This window comes from Syzygium oleosum, unplaced genomic scaffold, assembly GCF_021117445.2.
Source record: "Syzygium oleosum isolate NSW1041296 unplaced genomic scaffold, Sole_v2.1 Sole_v2.06, whole genome shotgun sequence".
Classification (NCBI taxonomy): Eukaryota; Viridiplantae; Streptophyta; class Magnoliopsida; order Myrtales; family Myrtaceae; genus Syzygium; species Syzygium oleosum.
In genome coordinates this window covers 9,347,641-9,367,207 of record NW_026607490.1, presented here as the reverse complement: position 1 = coordinate 9,367,207, position 19,567 = coordinate 9,347,641, and the positions used below count along the sequence as shown (strand labels likewise).

Below are 19,567 nucleotides of genomic sequence, written 5' to 3'. Positions count from 1 at the left end.
CGGCGCTGACGTGGACAACTTTTAATAATATTTTAATATTTTTTTGAATTTTTTTTTCTCCTCCCCTCCCTCTTCCTCCAGCCGGTCGCCGGACCGGCCAAAGGCTGAACCTCGCCAGTGCGAGCTCGTCGGCCACTGGCGAGGCTCGCCCTCGCCAACGACGGCAAAGGCGAGCCTCGCCAGATCTGGCAAGGTCGTGCCTCGCCTAGCCGCCGACGAGGCTTGCCCTCGCCAGCAACGGCGAAGGCGAGCCTCGCCATGGCTAGGCAAGGCTCGCCCTAGCCAGCGACGACGAAGGCGAGCCTCGCCATGGCTGGGCGAGGCTCGAGCCCTTGCCAGAGGCCTTCGTCGTGGCCTCCGGCAAGGGCTCGAGCCTCGCCGGTGGCTGGGCGAGGCTCGCCTTCGCCGTCGCTGATGAGGGAGAGCCTCGCTAGTGGCCGGCGAGGTCGCGCCATTGGCCGGTGAGGTCCTCATCGACCTCTGGCCTCTGGCCGATCGCCAGTCCGGCGACCGGCTGGAGGAAGGAGGGAGGTAAAAAAGAGAAAAGAAAAGAATAAAAGAATAAATAAAAATTTAAAAAAATATTAAAATATTATTAAAAGTTGTCCATGTCAGTGCCGATGACCAGCCGGCGTCCACGTCAGCAAAATCCGGCCAAAATTGGCCGGAAGGATTGAATTGGCACAAAGACAAAAAGGTTTACGACTGAATTTGCACAAATACAAAAGGTTTAGAACTGAATTGACATAAAAAAAGGTTTATTACTAAATTGGCACCAATACAAAAAGTTTATGACTGAATTGACAATAACAAAATATTTAGGACTAAATTGGCACTAATGCAAAAGGTTTAGGACTTTTTTGACACTTTTCCCAAGAAAATCAAGCCCGAGCATAACGTACTCCAGTATAAAAGAACTGTCTATTCATACAACTTCATTCACAATACATGAAATCCAAACTTTCCATTACAAGCTGCCTCCTCCACGTTCATGTAGTAACATACAAATTCTTCAGCATATCACTGATCTATCTTAGCTGCTCGTACCTAGGACTTCGTTGCCAAGCCAATAAAGTAAACTAAATTTTATTACATTAGTGCCTGCGACCAGGCACTAAACCCGACGGAATATCTTCTATTGTGTTGCGTGCAGCCAAATTGATATTACTACGTATATAATATGGTTATATTGATTCATTTGCCATGCATTTCGATTGGTCAATCACTTGTTTTTTTAGGACTGATGGGTTTTGAGTCTTTTGACCGCTTCTATGTATGTGTTTTTCCAAAATTAGATCATCGACTAGTATTTTTCACCGAAATTTGTTTTTCGATTTTTGTTAAGAGGAGACGGGTTCTGTGGTGATTCCAGACAGGAATCATATCAATGGAACACAAGGAAGAGGTACGCTTCAATGGAATTTAATCAACCCGAAGCTCGATGACATAAAAAGTTTTGCTGGAATTTAATCGACAACAAAGTGAGATGACAAAGGTACAAAGTTGGAATTTAATCGACGACAATATATCTGAAACTACAGCTAAAGTACGGAAATTGAAAAATATTTAAATTGTGGAAAAGTAAAGGTAAAGATAAATTTGCGAGAACGTTGCATTCTTTCATTGATTGAGGGGGCTTTAAAAAGAGTACGAGGTTTCTATTTAAAGCCTACAATCGACGGTTACAAATGGTGATTATTACTTTGGAATTCAAATAAACAAACAACTTTCTAATGGCAGTTACAAGGAGTTACCTAACTCCTATTATCAAGAACACTTATCCATAAGAAGTTACAAAAAATACAATAAAATAGCGGCAATGAACATAACCACCCAATGATTATGTTTTTATGTTGATTGCTCGTCATCGATGACTATCGATCCGTTTTCTAAATCTTCAAGGCTCTTGTCCATAGCTTTCACGATGCATTGTTAATGACTTCACTGGTGAGTTGTTGATACTCTTCAAATTGTCAATTGTTCATTTTATCGATGACTTATGCTGTTCACAAAACTCTGCTCTCATCGATTAAGTCTACCACTTGTCGACAAAAGTTGGTCGTTTTTTGGTGTGAACATATGTCCCCTTTCAAAGAATTGAATAATTCATGGATCATTTGATTCTTCTAAATTAGATAATCATGAGTCATCATGTACCCCCTTGTCATTGGCAAATTCGATTTTTCCTTGCCAAATTTCTTCTTGGTGAGATTCATCATATGACATGTTTCCCCACGAAAGCCACATTTTGTTTAAAGTCTTCATATTGTCCGCTATCTTTGTTCTTAAGTAGTTGCTCATACTTAGATACTTGCGCGTCCAACTGAAATAAATCGGCAAAGTTTTGGCCTTCGAATTATTGAATTTCAATCAATTGAAAGACAAATTTGTGAATTCTTTCTCTGAGAGAGAAGCATGGGATATATTTCTAGCCTTTTTGAATCGAGCAACAAACTGATGGACCAATTCTTTATTACGTTGGTAGAGTGTGGGCAAATCAGCAATCGATACCTTAGGTATCGTTCTATAAAATTGAAAATGGAATTATCTCATTATCTCTGCCCAATTACACACAGAATTAAGCCCCAAGGCCAGATGTGCATGAGGAATCTTACCAGCATCTACAAGAATCCTACGCCTAATTCAAATTGGGGGAAAAATACGCTAAATTGGAAATAAATGGCGCAACATGTATTTTGACCATGTGTACACGGCACTTGTGCAACCAAGTCATACATAAATTGGGTACGAAATAAAAATCTCGAGGAAGGAACTTCGGTACCAAAAAAAAAGTAATTGGTATTATTTAGTCGAGAATAATATGAGTATAAAAAAGGAATGTCAGCCCTTAGACGGACGTGGACCGAGTCTCGTTGCCAATTTTGCTAATCATCACTGCTAAAAAAGAATTAGCTCTTATCTTCCCAAGCAGATGGAATTGGATATTGAAAAAGAAAGGGTTACTCGTTTTTCACCTTCATCAGGACATCTTCTTCATCAGTCTGAGGGGAGCGTGTGGCCAGTGTTGTGCGACTGTATGGAGAGCAAGAATCTGACTTGTTCATTGACTGGACCATTTCCAGTATCATCTACGCGGCCAGAGAAAAATCAGCACCCAACTTGATGGACAAGAATTGGTCATCTCATACCATTGTTTGTATATTTATGCCGGCATCGCAGTGCGTCTTCTATCTGCAAACAGAGTGCAAAGTTTGAGTCTTTGAGAGTAGAGAGAGTCCGGAAGAACCCGAGGTGAAAATTGAAAAGAATGAACAAGATCAAGAATAAATTTGAAGATGGAAAGGAGCTGTTATGGAAGAAGGTCGACCCAAAAGATCTGAAACCTGGCGATCATATCTACGCTTATAGGATGTGCGGCTCTTATACTCACCATGGTCAGTCTTCTTCAACCTCTCTTAATGCTTGCTAATGAGATCTCTTCTTCCCAGTTCTTTCTCAATTGGGTTCTTTTCTAGTTCTTTAATTGGGTGAAGTTTTCTCTTCAGACTGATTAAAATCAACTTTTTAGCTTCATTTTCTGTCTCCCCTGGCCCAAAGGCAGGGTCATGAGGTGGATTTTGCCGAATAATAGACCCAAAGAACGTGGAAGATGGTAATGCCAATTGAGATCTATGATTAGCATTTGAAGTTAGATACCAAAAGCACATGCCTTTTCTGAGTCAAATGCGTACTTTATGGTTTCTAGATTCCTTTCCTGCGTTCTGTTGAACTACTGTAATAATCCGTGCATTTTTTTTGGGGTCATCGCTTTTTATGTTCTTTTCTTGTTTTGCTCGAATTGTTCTTTTAGGTCCTTACAAGTTCACTGGAAAGTTTAAGACCAAGAAAAAGAAAGTCGGCTGTAAAGTTATTCGAAGGCCTATGGTGCAACGGCCTGCTTTATCTTGATTTGCTAGCAAACCAAACCCAGATCTTACTGCTATTGGTGGTTTAATTCCATCTTTTGGGAAAATCTGTGGTGTTATTAAGGGTTTCATAATTCACTAAGTTGTCTCTAAACATGCCAGGAATATATGTGGGAAGCGGTCGTGTGATTCACTACACCAGCACAGACAACAAGAATGGCCTCCTCTCACCTTCCGAGGTCAAACCAAAAACTGCGCCCACCTGTCCAGAATGTGGGTACCAGGAAAACACTGGCTGCGGGGTCATTAAAACGTGCCTCGATTGCTTTCGTCAACACAATGGGACGCTTCATTCCATCCATTTTTTCAAGTATGGTGCACCGCGATGGGGCTATCTCCTGAAGATTGCGGGAACTTGCAGCAACCTTTCTTGTGACAAATCCCCTGAAGAAGTAGTCGAAGTTGCTCAAAAGAGTCTCAGGAGCAATGGATTTGGTACTTACCATGTTATTGATAATAATTGCAAACATTTCGCCACTTACTGTAAGACGGGTGTAAGTGCCAGCGAGCAGGCGGCATTTTATGATGGCTTTGCGAAGAAGTGCAGAGATGCTAAAGAACGTATCAAGAAGTTTGTCGAGTAGTCTATTTCCATTATCGACAGTTGCTTACGCTAAGAATGCGTGCACTCTGGCATTATATTATATAAATTTGATATACTCTATCCAAATCAATAGTTTTGAATGTGGATTTTGGTTCATATCTCCAAGAAGAAGCGCAATGCAAAATGGCAGTGATGTTCTTGCCTTCTTTTTTGTTTCCTTTGTTCTCGAAATGGTTTCGATGGTTCTCTGCTCAGAAAATTCAGTGTGTTGCACCTTATGATGTAGCACACTCACAGGATACAATAGTTAGAGATATTCTGATTGTCTATAATTTTACGACTCCGTTGATTAGTTGGGACTGCACTGTGTTATTGTCAATCAAGTGCAGCACAGATCACATAGCGCTTCAAGGTGGCTGCCAAAAGTTCCTGAAGAAACATGAAGACGACAACAAAGATGAGTGCGAAATTTGAGATCTGGCTCAACAAGATTTTCAGTTCTTTCAACCCACTTTGTTTCTTTGCAAAGCAGAACCAGCCGTTGCGGTTGGAAGTTCCGAGACCTTTTTACTCCTTAGTCGTTTGCATTGCACAGAGTGTGATGTAGAACAGTTAGCCTGTGATTATCTTGAATAATGTGATCGCCGTAATCACCGGAAATCTCGGCAGTTTTTCTGATTTTGGGGAAAACAACCATTCAAGCAGTTTCCTATATTATCATTTAGGCAGTTTCCTATATTACCAGTAAGGCAGTTTCCTATATTACCATTCAGGCAGTTTCTTTAATTATTCGGTTTCCGTTAGTATTAGGAGTCCTATCTCTATATATAAGATGTCCGTCTTGTAATAAAAAACACAGTATTATTGAATAAAAATTTCGAGTTCTTTGGAGTTGTTCCAAATTTATGCTTTCTCTCTGCGTCATTTGGTATCAGAGTAGGTTTCTCCTATGACGATGGTGAATAACGTGAATGTCAATCTCCCCGCTGCTGAGGGCCGTGAGAACGAGCCTATTACGCGGGCTGAGTTCAATCAGTTCGTGGATCAAACCGATCGGAGGTTTCAAGAGATCCTTGATGCCATCCAGCGTCTGTCCACAAACCATGCGTCTGGCGTTCTTCCAGCCGAGCGAATTCCTGTCGTTCGTGAACCCGAAGATGCTATGGGGCGTAGAGGAATTCCCCGACATAGGCGTCAAGACTATGTCGAGGATACGGAAGACGAAGACGATGATTTCCAGGAGATGCAGATTCGTGGTGGTCGCCGATACAGGGGATTCCAGGAGGAGCATGTTCGTGGGAATCGACGTCAGGGAGGATATCGATGAGATCCTGAGCAGTATCAACTAAAGGTAGATCTCCCTACTTTCAATGGGAATTTGGATATTGAAGATTTCCTTGACTGGCTTTGGGAGGTCGAAAAATTCTTCGACGCTATGGATATTGACGAGGATCGCCAAGTGAAACTTGTGGCGTACAAGTTGAAGGGTGGCGCTTCAGCTTGGTGGGAACAGACTCAATTGATGCGACGTCGACAAGGCAAGGCTCCTATTCGATCTTGGGGTCAGATGAAACAGAAGTTGAAGAAGAGGTTCCTCCCAACGGACTATGAGCAACTGTTATTTCAGCAATTCCAGAATTGCCGACAATCGAATAGATCGGTCCAAGCTTATACGGAAGAGTTCCTTCGACTCTCCGCTCGCAATAACCTGGATGAGTCCAAGGCACAACAAACTGATAGGTACATTAATGGTTTACGACTTAATATCCAGGATCGGGTTTCTTTGCATCGACTATTCTCTGTCGAAGACGCCCAGGATATGGCGCGAAAAATTGAGGTGCAATTGGAGAGGACTAGCCCTAGTACTCGTGGTAGCAATTATTCGGGTCGTGGGTCATTCGGGAAAGGAAGACAGCCTGATGTTGCAAGTTCTAGTCAACAAACACCTGATTCGAGCCGAGTTCCAGGGGGTACTAGTGGGACGCCTAAGGAAGCAGTCGCAGCAAGCAATCGCACTCCCAATCCGAATACCCAGAATCCATATGCCAAGCCCCAACCGATCAGGTGTTACAAGTGTAATGAGTTGGGCCATCGTTCCAGTGATTGTCCTCGTCGTAGAATGGCCAATATCGTTGAACATGACGAAGATGTGTATGAGGAAGATTGGGAAAATGAAGAAGAAGTGGGAGTGGAAGATGAAGTGGGCGAGCAAGTTATTTGTGTAGTGCATCGTCTATTGCTTACTCCGCGGACAGAAGATACCCAGCGGAATCAGCTTTTTCGCGCTCGCTGTACTGTCAATGGCAAAGTATGCGATATCATTATTGACAGCGGAAGTTGCGAGAACATAGTGTCAAAGGCCTTGGTGGATCACTTGCAACTAAAGACGGAGCCACATCCCGCGCTCTACACGATCGGGTGGATACGCAAGGGAGCAGAACTTAAGGTAAACCAATTATGCCGTTTACCTATTTCGATCAGGAAATCATATCAAGATACTATTGTCTGTGATGTTGTGGAGATGGATGCGTGTCATGTTTTACTGGGTCGGCCATGGCAATATGATGTTGATGCTACACACCGAGCTAGGGAGAATACGTATTCTTTTGTGTGGAAAAGGACTAAAATTACTTTGAGACCAAAAAGTAATTCCCCTCAGATTGTGAAGAAGCAAAATGCAGGGGTTATGATGAATATCTGAAAGCGTGAAGGGATGTATATGATTGTGGACAAGAGCGACCAGCAAGTTGTGGTTCGTGTTCCCGACATTCTTAAGCCCTTATTAAAGGTATTCAGTGATGTTATGCCTGAGGATTTACCTGACGGATTACCTCCTTTGAGGAATATCCAACATGAGATTGATTTTCTTCCAGGTGCTAGTCTTCCTAATTTGCCGCATTATCGGATGAATCCGAAGGAGAATCAGATTTTACAGGAGCAGGTGGGAGAGCTCCTTCGAAAGGGCTTCTTGCGTGAAAGCAAAAGTCCATGTGCAGTTCCTGCGCTTCTCACGCCAAAGAAAGACGGCACCATGCGTATGTGTGTAGACAGTCGTGCCATTAACCGGATTACTGTCAAGTATAGGTTTCCGATTCCACGACTTGATGATATGCTAGACAGACTTGCTGGATCACGGATTTTTACGAAGATCGACCTTCGAAGCGGATACCACCAAGTTCGCATCCGTCCTGGCGATGAATGGAAAACGGCCTTCAAGACAAGTGCAGAACGCCTCTTGTTTTTGGGTTTTGTTGTTGGCGCAGATGGACTTCACGTTGATGCAGATAAGGTGGCCGTGATTCGTAATTGGCCAGTTCCAAAAAATGTTGGCGAGGCTCGAAGTTTCCATGGTCTTGCAACATTCTATAGGCGTTTCATTCGAGATTTCAGTACTATTATGGCCCCGATCACTGACTGTTTAAAGAAGGGCAAATTCCATTGGGAAGAAGAAGCTTCGGCCAGTTTTGTTCTTATAAAAGAAAAACTCTCCACGACGCCGGTATTGATGCTCCCTGATTTTGAGAAAGTGTTCGAGCTGGACTGTGATGCTTCCGGCGTCGGGATTGGCGCTGTCCTTTCCCAAGAAGGTAAGCCTATAGCCTTCTTTAGTGAAAAACTTAATGAAATTCGCCAGCGTTGGTCGACGTATGAGCAGGAATATTATGCTGTCGTGCGAGCTATAAAGCATTGGCAGTCCTATCTTTATCAGCAGGAATTTGTTCTTAACACCGATCATCAGGCTCTTAAATATATCAAGAGTCAGAAGCACTTAAATCGAATGCATGCATGATGGGTTTCTTTTCTGGAGCAATTTAATTTTGTGCTTCGTCACAAAGCAGGCCATTTAAATAAAGTGGCAGATGCGCTGAGTCGACGTGCTGCGACACTCGTGACCATGCGTACTGATGTTATCGATTTTGATCACCTATGTTCTCTTTATCCTGAGGATGATGATTTTGGTGAGATATGGGAGAAGTGTTCTGAAACAAGTTGTCATGGCGATATGATAATTCAAGAAAATTTCTTGTTCTTTGACAATAGATTATACATTCCACGTGGTTCCTTACGTGAACAACTCATTCGAGAGCTTCATGGTAGTACTCTCGGCGGACATTTGGGGCGAGATAAAACTATAGCCTTGGTGGAGGAGCGGTACTATTGGCCTCAACTGAAGCGAGACGTGGGGCGATTTGTCAGTAAATGCTACATTTGCCAAACCGCTAAGGGCCACTCTCAGAACACTGGTCTTTATACCCCATTGCCTGTTCCTTCGGGTCCTTGGGTAGACATATCGATGGACTTCGTGTTGGGACTTCCTCGCACTCAACGGGGTTTAGATTCTGTTTTCGTGGTGGTTGACCGATTTTCAAAGATGGCGCACTTCATCCCTTGTAAGAAAACTTCGGATGCTACGCATGTAGCAAGTTTATTCTTTCGTGAAGTAGTTCGTCTCCATGGTGTGCCGAAGACAATCACTTCCGATCGTGACACGAAATTTCTGAGCCATTTTTGGCGTACTTTATGGCGTTTGTTTGGGACTGATTTACAGTATAGTAGTTCTTTCCATCCCCAAACGGATGGTCAGACGGAAGTTGTGAATCGTACTATGGCGGATATCATTCGCCGCTCTCGCAGCGATATGCCTAAGCAAGGGGACCGGTATCTTGCTCCCGCCGAGTTCGCCTTCAACAACTCGGTTAACCGCTGTACCAGTACATCTCCCTTTCAGGTCGTTTATGAGCGTACACCACAGCATACTCAGGATTTGGTTCCCTTGCCCAAGATTCCAGGCTATAGTGTCGCGGCAGAGAATTTGGCGACCGGAATTAATGAAGTCCAAGCTGCTGTGGCTAGTCAATTGGCTGCTTCTAATTCAAAGTATAAGGAGGATGCTGACAAACGGCGACGTTCGAAAATTTTTGATGTAGGCGATGAGGTAATGGTTTTCCTACTAAAGGAGCGTTTTCCTGTAGGTACCTCTAATAAACTGAAGCACAAGAAGATTGGTCCTTGCCGCATCCTGAAGAAGATCAACGACAATGCCTATGTAGTTGAACTTCCTGGTGATCTCAACATTTCCCCTACATTTAATGTGGCAGACTTATTTGAGTATCATGCTTCTGATACACCCCTCTATCCTGATCATAACTCGAGGGCAAATTTTTCCGAAGAGGGAGAGAATGATGTAGAACAGTTAGCCTGTGATTATCTTGAACAATGTGATCGCCGTAATCACCGGAAATCTCGGCAGTTTTTCTGATTTTGGGGAAAACAACCATTCAAGCGAGCTTCCTATATTATCATTTAGGCGCTTTCCTATATTACCAAGTAAGGCGCTTTCCTATATTACCAATCGAGCAGTTTCTTTAATTATTCGGTTTCCATTAGTATTAGGAGTCCTATCTCTATATATAAGATGTCCGTCTTGTAATAAAAAACACAGTATTATTGAATAAAAATTTCGAGTTCTTTGGAGTTGTTCCAAATTTACGCTTTCTCTCTGCGTCAGAGTGTCGAGCTCCGAATTTTCTTCGCTTGTGCGAGTGATTTAGGCTTGCCTCTAACGATTTGATCTCTTTCTTCGGTGGACAAGAGATCGTTAAGCGGTTCATTTTTGCTTGCTCAATTGAAATTCTTCCACCATCTCCAGAGTTTTACATTGGTTTAGGAAAGTAGGCCATTACATACAAGTAGCCCGACTATGGCATAGCTTCCGGCCAGATGATTGAAGCGCAATTGTACATTTGCTTGTCCGTTCTTCGTAACTTCTGCTTTGTCTAGGTTCTTTTATGCTATTCGTGTTGATTCTCATGTTCTTGAAGTCCGGCATTTGGCCTTAGACCCATCGATCGACAAGAGTTGCCGTGTCCGACCTCTTTTGGCTCGTAAGTGGTACTCATCTCGGCTATGTCCATCAACTCCCGAGTTTCCCGAGCGTTTGTTTATCGGTTCTCAAAATTAAGCTCCATGGAATATCTTGAGGAACGTTTCCTCCCCAACAACCATACAACTCACCGAGATGAAGACCTGTTTTTGGGTTGTAAGAATTACTTAGTTCATGTATGGATGGACTGCTACATGCTCGATTCGAGAGAGCTCATATGAAAATTTGGAGAACGCTCATGGGACAGCCAAACGTGATTGAACTAAGTCATTGGTATAAGACTGTACGAATTCAATGCGCGTTTGTCAAGGAAGAACGTAGAGTAAATCGTGGGAAGGACCCCAGAAAGTATCCAACTCTAGACCGAAAAATTCTTTTATGCACTCGATTTATGTAATTTGGATTTAAATCTGTTAAAATGGGTCACAAACCAATTTCTTAACTCATATATGATGGGCGAGTTGTTGTATGGATTACTTATATTCAATTAATGGGTTTAAACATAATATGAGTGTTAAATGAGTCATAAATGTATTTACGACTTACTTAAATCTAACCCACTCTCTCTTCATTTTCTCTCGCCCTCACTTGATTTTGTGCTCACTTAGTATGAGTTTTCATGGATTTGGTTAAATATGGAAGTACTTTATAAATATGGTTGGGATCGAATTGGTTATAGGTTGGGCATGAGTCGGGTCGAGTATGAGTCACTGGATTTATATTGCATGAAAATTGGTCAAAAGAGGCTAAACGAGTCTCTTTGGGGCGGACTCGGCCTGACCCGACTCACCCGTCTAATGGGTTTACTGGATCCTACCTTAACCGAGTTGTGTTTAAATTATATATGTGTGGACTTTATAAATTAATGGTTCGGATGTATTTGGACACATCAAAATAGATTCTCCACTGATTGGAAACATTGGTCGGGATTAGCAATGGCCAACAGACCGTGCCGACCCAGACATGGCATAATTGGGCCTGTGTTGGGCTTGGCCCATTTGGACAAAGTTGCGTGCCAGGCACGACCCCTTTGGTCCCAAGCATTGGCCCGGGTGAAAAAAAGAGTCCAATGATTGGACCCAGGGCCACATGAGTGACCACGGGCCTCTAAGGCTAAGGCCGTTTGGCCAACTAAAAAATAAAAGGGTTAATACTATGAAAAACCCCGTATTAGTGCACTTGAGATAAATTTATCCAAAACTAATTTTTTTATCACAAAAAGCCCTAAACTCGTACGCTTGTGACAAATTTACCTTCCGTTAGTTTCCGAGAAAATTTTACTATCAAATTGCTGAGTTAAATCACACGTGATAGTTGACGGATGTATTAGTTTGGAGTTTTATTCTCTATTCATCACATGTGTACTAATTTGTGATTTTTTTTTGTATTAATCCAATTTAACGGAATCATGGAGTTGAGGCATTTGCATTTAGCATTTAGCATTTTGGCAGTGTTGTTATGCATGAACGACACACACCGTGAAACTAGTGAACAAAGAGTTAGATGCTACTTTTGTGATAGGCTTGTTTGAGTAAGGTAGAAATGCTACATTTTTTTAATCATATTGTACGATTGAGGAGAGACTCTTCCCTTTATTAATATTTTGATGTGGAGTGAATCTGCTATAAAGTGTCTTCCCTTTAAAGAACCAGATGATTGACTGGGCATCGGAGATGACGAGAGACAGCAACGTCTCACGGACCACCAATACAAATCGATCCTACGTTGTCAGTTCCCTTTGTCTCGTAGGGTATCGTCAAAGGGTGTTGTCGGAATATCGAAACTAGTCTTCAATTAATTCCAAGACTGGCCTTTCCTTGACAAAAGTTCTGTGTTGCGGTCCCGTCTTTAAGCCCCAAGGACGGATGTGGATGAGGAATCTTAACCAGCATCTACGAGAATCCTACGCCTAATTCAAATTGGGACTAAAGATTACCTCAGCGTCAGTCTTGCCAAAGTAAGTCAGTGACGGTGATGTTGCTGGTGGCGTCGAAGTTGTCCTCATATCGGAGGACCTGGCCGGGGTACTCCACCTCTCTGCTCGGATTCCATTTGGATGGAATCGACAGCTTGAACCGATCCCCACTGTACGGCCAGAAGTCCGTGTTGGTCTTCGGCTTCCCAAACACATTGGTTGCAATGTTTCACATCCAAAGATTCCAATCAGACTCTTGTGAATGCCAATTTGCAATTCCACACTCATAAGAGTACAGATTCATTAACACCGACGTCAAGGTTGTGCGGCGTAGTTTGTGTGATTCTTTTCAGTTAAATGAGTACGTGTTAAGAAACAAATATGAATTGTTGTTGCTCTCTGCATATTGTACCACCAAGAACATTCTCTTTCTGATGAATAACTTACCGGTTGGATGTTATACAACATGAAGAAAATTGAGCCGCACCATTCCCTCTAAGAACCCATATACTGGAGAAACTATACCCTTTTTCTTTTCTGCTTTTAGGCTTGTACTCTACATGGCTCTCTCAGAGAAACATCTGTTTTCAGCTTATTTTATGACTTAAAGGTTAATAATACGGTTCTTTTCTTGAATAGGAGGGTTTTCAAAAGTTAAATTGCTCAAGAACCATCCAACTTTTTTGCCGATTACGCAGTCAACGTGAAGAAATAAAAGGGTCGTTGATTGACATCAGTAGAATTTCCGCCGACAACACTTAAAAAGTCTGGAGAAGGTTCTGCAGTTGGACTATATTTTCTGTGGCAGAATCATGGGTGGGTGCCGCTCTAAATTCCTTTCTTTCCTCTTTCTCTTTCTGGGTAAGTGAAGATAAACTCTTTTGTTCATCCCCACCCAATTAGGTCCTGAATCATCCACCATATCTTGATCGAGAAGTGATGCTTTGCCAAATTCAAGATTGAATGTGCATGAGAGAATGACTCTGGACAGACTCACAGAAGATAGTAAATATGGTGGAATCATGGAGTTGGGGAGTTTGCATTTTGCATTTTGGCAGTGTTATTACCAATGAACGACACTCACTGTGAAATGAGTGAACAGAGGGTTAGATGCTTGTTTTGTGATGAGGGTTTGGTGAAATAAGGTAGAAATGCTCCATTCTTACCAGATTCTCTGGTTACAGACCAAAAAAAAATCACGTTCTTTCTCGCAGGGTACGGCCAAAGGGTGTTGTCGCAACATTGAGAGCAATCATCAATAATTCCAAGGCTGGCTTTTCCTTACAGCTGCAAGTTTGTGTGTTGCCGTCCCGTCTTTAGGTCCCTAAGGGGATATTGACGAGTAATATATCCAACATCTACAAGACTACTACTAATTCACATCAAGGCCTAATTCAAATTGGGAAAGAAAAAGTTAATTTGGAAATTGGGAAAGGAGATTCTATCCTATACATCGCAATGTAATAATTTTATTTTCCAAAACGATCTAAATGAGTGCAACGTGCAGTTTAAAGAATGTTTAGAAAACAAATCGACCATGTGTATACATGTCACCCCAGCAACAAAGATTTACATATATTGGGCACCAAATAAAAATCTAACGGAAGAAATCTCAATACCAAATAAAGTAAATAGGTATTATTTAGTAATGAATCATACGATAAGAATATAGGAACGAGAGGCCTTTAGAAATTACTACTCATTACTAAACATAAGCAAGTCATGTACCAATTTTGCTAATCATTACTGTTCAAAAGGAATATCACATATCTTCCAAAGCAGATGGGATGGAATGGATATGGAAGGAGATTTGGTTACTCATTTTTCAACCTCATTAAGACATCTCCACCGGTAATCCGAGAGGGGGGTTTGACTAGTGCTGTGCGTGGAGAGGAAAAATCTGACTGGCTCATTGACTGGGCCAATTCTGTCTCATCCACACAATCCAAAGAAACAAGCACGAAACTTGATGGACAAGCATTGATCATCTCCTAGCATTGTCTATACAAGTGCCGGCTTCGCAGTGCCGGCTTCTCTCAGCAAACAGTATGCAAAGTTTGGTGTTTGGGAGTAAAGAGAGGGTCCAAAAGAACCCGAAGTGAAAAAGAAAATGATGAACAAGATCAAGAAGGAAATTGAAGATGGAATGAAGCTGATATGGAAGAAGGTCGACCCAAAAGATCTGAAACCTGGTGATCACATCTACGCTTATAAGCGATACGGCTCTTACAGTCACCATGGTCAGTCTTCTTCAACCTCTCTGATGCTTGCTTATGAGATCTCTTCTTCCCTGTTCTTTCTCAATTGGGTTCTTGTCTGATTCTTTAATCGGACGAAGTTTTCTCTTCCAACTGATAAAAATCGCATTTCTAGCTTCATTTCCTGTCTTCCCTGGCCCAAAAGCAGGGTCATGAGGAGGAATTTGTCAAATAATAGACCCAAATAACGGGGAAGATGGTGATGCCAATTGAGATCTATGATTAGCATTTGAAGTTAGATACGTAAAATTTATGCCTTTTCTGAGTCAAATGCATACCTTTTGGTTTCTAGATTTCTTTCCTACATTTTGTTAAACTACTGCAATAATCGGTGTGATTTCTTTGGGGTTATCACTTTCTGTGTTCTTTTCTTGTTTTGCTCGTATTGTCCTTTTAGATCCTTACAAGTTCACTGGAAAGTTTATGACAAAGAAAGAGAAAGTTGAGTGTAATGTTGTCCGAAGGCCTATGGTGCAAAGGCCTGCTTTATCTTGATTTGCTAGCAAACCAAACCCAAATCCTACTGCTATTGGTGGTTTAATTCCATCTTTTGGGCAAATCTGTGGTTTGATTAAGTGTTTCATAATTCATTAAGTTGTGTCTAAACATGCCAGGAATATACGTGGGAGGCGGTTATGTGATTCACTTCACCAGGACAGAGAGCAAGGAGGCTATCCTTTCCCTTTCCATGGTCGAACCAGAAACTGTGCCTGCCTGTCCAGAATGTGGGTACCAGGAAAACGCTGACCGCGGGGTCATCAAGACGTGCCTCGATTGCTTCCGTCGGGGCCGCAAGACGCTTCATTCCATTCATTACTTCATGTATGGCGCACCGCGATTAGGCCTTCTCCTGAAAAATTCGGGAACTTGCAGCACCCTTTCTTGTAGCAGATCCCCTAAACAAGTTGTTGAAGCTGCTTATGAGCTTCTCAGGAGCAATGGATTTGGTAAGTATGATCTTACTGGTAATAACTGCGAACATTTCGCAACTTACTGTCAGACGGGTGTACGTGCCAGCGTGCAGACGGGCTTTTATGATGCTTGTTTGATGAAGTACAGAGAGCTGAAGAACCGCTCGTGAAGTTTGGAAAGTAGTCTTATTGCCACTTGCGATTGTTTCTAATCTGAGAATGCTCGCATTTTGGCAGATTTTGTACAAATTTGAGATGCTCTATCCATGCCAAAAGTAGTGGAATGTAGATTTTGGTTCATATGTTCAAGTAGAAGCACAATGCAAAATTGCTGTCATGTTCATGCTAATGTACAATTTTAGTGAAATGATGAGCCAACTCTCTTGATGCTTCCACCCTCAAACCAATCTCATGGATACTGTGCCGACTCAAGATTCTAGGAAGATCTAACGGCGCTCCCATACCGTGAGCACTTTTCCATGTTTTGCGTCAGGGCATTGAATTGTTCGATTCCTTGCCTTTTCTTTCCTTTGTTCTTGCCATGGTTTTGATGATTCAAATGCTCAGAAAAATCAGTGTGTTGCATCTTATGATATAGCAGACTCACAGGATACAAGAGTTAGAGGATCTATTTATTTTTTTTGGTCGAAACAGAGGATCTTCTAATCTGTGGCTGTTTTCTTCACATGCCGCTACTCATATGCAGAATAGAAGTTCTGCTCAAAGCTCAGGTTTTTCCTGTCCTGCTCGAGAACTATGTTCGCTTGTGTGAGTGATGTAGACTTATGTATAACGATGAAATCTTTTTCTTTGGTGGACAAGAGCTTGTTCAATGGTTCATTTTGCTTGCTCAATTGAAATTCTTACAGCATCTCCAGTGCTTTACGTTGGTATAGGATCGGAGGCTATTTCATACGAGTAGCCTGATTATAGCATAGCTCCTGGCTATAGTACATTTGCTTATCTGTTTTTCGTAACTTCTGCTTTGTCTTGATTGTCTATGCTATTGATGTTAATTCTCATGATCTTGAAGTCCTGCATTTGGCTTTTGACCTGTCGATGGACAAGATTTGCCGGGTCTGACCACTTTTTCGCTCTGCAAGTGGTACTGATCTTGCCTATGTTCATCGGAAAATTAGTCTGCTTTAGCTGATGTATCTCACATAAGTGTCTCTGAGCTACCCTGGGCGTTTGTTTTTCTGTTCTCAAAGATTAAACTCCATCGAATGTCTTAAGGAACATTTCCTCCCCGACAGACATACATCTCACCGAGATGAAGACCTGTTCTTGGGTTATAAGAATTACTTAGTTGCATGTATGGCCGGATCGGTACATGCTCAACTCGAGAGAGCTCACATGAAAATCCAGAAAACAGTCGCGCCACAGCGAAACGCATGTTCGTCAGGGAAGAATGTACAAGAAATCGTGCGTAGGAATTGAAACAGCATCTATACTAGACCGAAAAATTATTCTAGGCACTCAATGCATGTATCCTGGATCCTATCTGAACTGTTGAGTTATGTGAGCGCTATACTAATTAAGTATGTGTGGAATCTATTAATTAAATGGTTCGGATGTATTTGAATGTATGCAAATAGAATTTCCATCGGTTGTAAACCTGTGGTAGGGAATAGCAATGGCCAACAGGCCTTGTCGGCTCAGGCATGTCACCATTGGGCCCTTGTTGGGCCGGGCCCATTAGGAAAAAGGGGCTTGCGGGAACAGCCCCTTTGCTCTCGGGCAATGGCCTGGGGATGAAAAAATAAGTCCAAGGGTTGTCTGGCCAACTTAAAAGAAAATCATAAAATTTGCTGTGAATTAGAGGTATCTTGCTCTCATTCTTAGCTTTAGGGGTGATCGGTTCCAGGGTAGGTAAGTTCCAGACCTAGAACCTGGAATCTACCCCGTTATAACCGGTTCCCAATTTTTGGAACCTGGAACCTACCTTGTTTGCCCCCAAACCTGTTTTGGAACCTATTCTATTTTTTCGGCCTGGTTTTAGGATCTATCCTAGAACCTGTTTTTCTTTTATTCATTTTCTAGTTTCATTTATTCCAGCAAAATAATATGAGTAATAATGAAACGATTCAAAGTAAAAGATGAATAATAAAAATCACTATTCGCCAAAAGCAACAATCCCTAAGATGAGCAATAGAAACTACTATCCACCAAAAGCAACAATCCAAAATATAGTAATAGTATGATCTAGGATTTTTTTTTTTAACACATTCTAAAAATCGGTTTCAAAACCGGTCTGGTCGGCCCGGTTCTCGTCTTCACTTGGAACCGGGAACCGGACCGGTTTTAACCGGTTCCCAAAAAATGGAACCGGTTCGTCGACTAGTTCAAATATGAACCAGTTCCCGGGCCTATTTTTTCAGGTGGTCTGATCCGGTTCCCGGGTAAAGCCGGTCCGGTTGCACACCCCTACTCTCCTTCATCCCTCTCACATATTATAATTTTTTTTTGACTTTCTAATAAATTTCCACTTAGTATATAAGATTCCCTTGTTATTTACGATATATGGCTAGTTTGAACCAAAAATATATTCGATTTGGGTGACCAACTGAGTAAGAACGGACATGGAAATTCTTAGAGACTAAAAACTTTCATGTAGTGTGCAAACAATGTCAAAAGAGTTTTCACCAGGATCCACAGGTCGCGTGGAACATTTGTCGCTACCCAAATGGCGTCCGTGCCATCAAACGGGGGTGTGCACACCCAACAAGAGGAGGGTGTGCGTAGAACCCAGACCACTAGACCAAGTATAACCTTAAAATATCATATTTCACTCTTTTATGTACCGTGTATTCACATTTTGTTTTTGATATTTGAAAATCTTATTATGTGTTAATTTTGTGGGATTCTCATTGTGAAAATTATGATGAATTAAGTATAAATTAAAATTTCTATTTCCATGAGTATTTAATAAATTTTAATTTACCGAGAAATTATAAAATAAAGACAAAAGAAAATCAAGCCCGAGCATAACGTACTCAAGTATAAAAGAACTGTCTATTCATACAACTTCATTCACAATACATGAAATCCAAACTTTCCATTACAAGCTGCCTCCTCCACATTCATGTAGTAACATACAAATTCTTCAGCATATCACTGATCTATCTTAGCTGCTCGTACCTAGAACTTCCTTGCCCAGCCAATGAAATAAACTAAATTTTATTACATTAGTGACCGACGGAATATCTTCTATTGTGTTTTGTGCAGCCAAATTGATATTACTACGTATATAATATGGTTATATTGATTCATTTGCCATGCATTTCGATTGGTCAAGCACATGTTTTTTTAGGACTGATGGGTTTTGAGTCTTTTGACTGCTTCTATGTATGTGCTTTGCCCAAATTGGATCCTCGACTAGTATTTTTCACCGAAATTTGTTCTTAGATTTTTGTTAAGAGGAGACGGGTTCTGTGGTGATTCCAGACAGCAGTCATATCAATGGAACACAAGGAAGAGGTACGCTTCAACGGAATTTAATCAACCCGAAGATCGATGACATAAAAAGTTTCGCCGGAATTTAATCGACGACAAAGTGAGATGACAAAGGTACAAAGTCGGAATTTAATCGACGACAATATATTTGAAACTACAACTAAAGTATGGAAATTGAAAAATATTTAAATTGTGGAAAAGTAAAGGTAAAGATAAATTTGCGAGAACGTTGCGTTCTTTCATTGATTGAGGGGGCTTTAAAAACAAAAGCATGCAATGGTTGCTTTCGATATTAAGGGATTTTCCTCGAGCAAAAAGAATCTCAAATGCAATGAGAATATAACATGTAGCATTAGCATCATTTGTAAAAGGAGATGTTGATGCTTCTATCATATACAAGTATTATACATGTCATTTCTTACAATGAATGCATGTAATGCCTTACATTTATGACAAGAAACAATATCAATATGAATCATATATAATCAAAAACAATTCAGCAGGTATCATCAAGAATCATGATAAATTTATCAAAATATTTGCAAGGCAAGTTAGAGAATGAACATGAAATTTTGATATTCTTACACAAAGTAGATTTTAGCAAATACCATACCTTTGAATTTGATTTTTATCAAAACTTACTTAAAATCTTTAGTTGATAGCATTAGGATTT

At 41.4% G+C, this 19,567-nt stretch overlaps 2 protein-coding genes across 2 annotated transcripts; both read left to right on the top strand.

The window, feature by feature from the left end:
* The first annotated feature begins 3,021 nt into the window (after positions 1-3,021).
* LOC115690078 (protein LEAD-SENSITIVE 1-like) lies at positions 3,022-4,600 on the top strand. The gene is made up of 2 exons (XM_030616315.2): positions 3,022-3,395; positions 4,029-4,600. Exons 1-2 carry the CDS (start codon positions 3,269-3,271, stop codon positions 4,508-4,510), a joined length of 609 nt encoding a protein of 202 aa, XP_030472175.1. The 5' UTR covers positions 3,022-3,268; the 3' UTR covers positions 4,511-4,600.
* A 9,477-nt stretch (positions 4,601-14,077) lies between these two features.
* Positions 14,078-15,841, top strand: LOC115690080 (protein LEAD-SENSITIVE 1-like). Its single transcript, XM_030616317.2, has 2 exons — positions 14,078-14,509; positions 15,142-15,841. The coding sequence occupies exons 1-2, from the start codon at positions 14,380-14,382 to the stop codon at positions 15,606-15,608; spliced, it is 597 nt and encodes a 198-aa protein (XP_030472177.1). The 5' UTR covers positions 14,078-14,379; the 3' UTR covers positions 15,609-15,841.
* The last annotated feature ends 3,726 nt before the right edge of the window (positions 15,842-19,567 follow it).

Bases quoted from the DNA above. Each gene is read 5' to 3' on its own strand.
- LOC115690078 (XM_030616315.2), top strand. From the start codon at position 3,269: ATGAACAAGATCAAGAATAAATTTGAAGATGGAAAGGAGCTGTTATGG. The intron at 3,396-4,028 runs GTCAGTCTTCTT...TAAACATGCCAG, and splicing joins CGGCTCTTATACTCACCATG to GAATATATGTGGGAAGCGGT.
- LOC115690080 (XM_030616317.2), top strand. From the start codon at position 14,380: ATGATGAACAAGATCAAGAAGGAAATTGAAGATGGAATGAAGCTGATA. The intron at 14,510-15,141 runs GTCAGTCTTCTT...TAAACATGCCAG, and splicing joins CGGCTCTTACAGTCACCATG to GAATATACGTGGGAGGCGGT.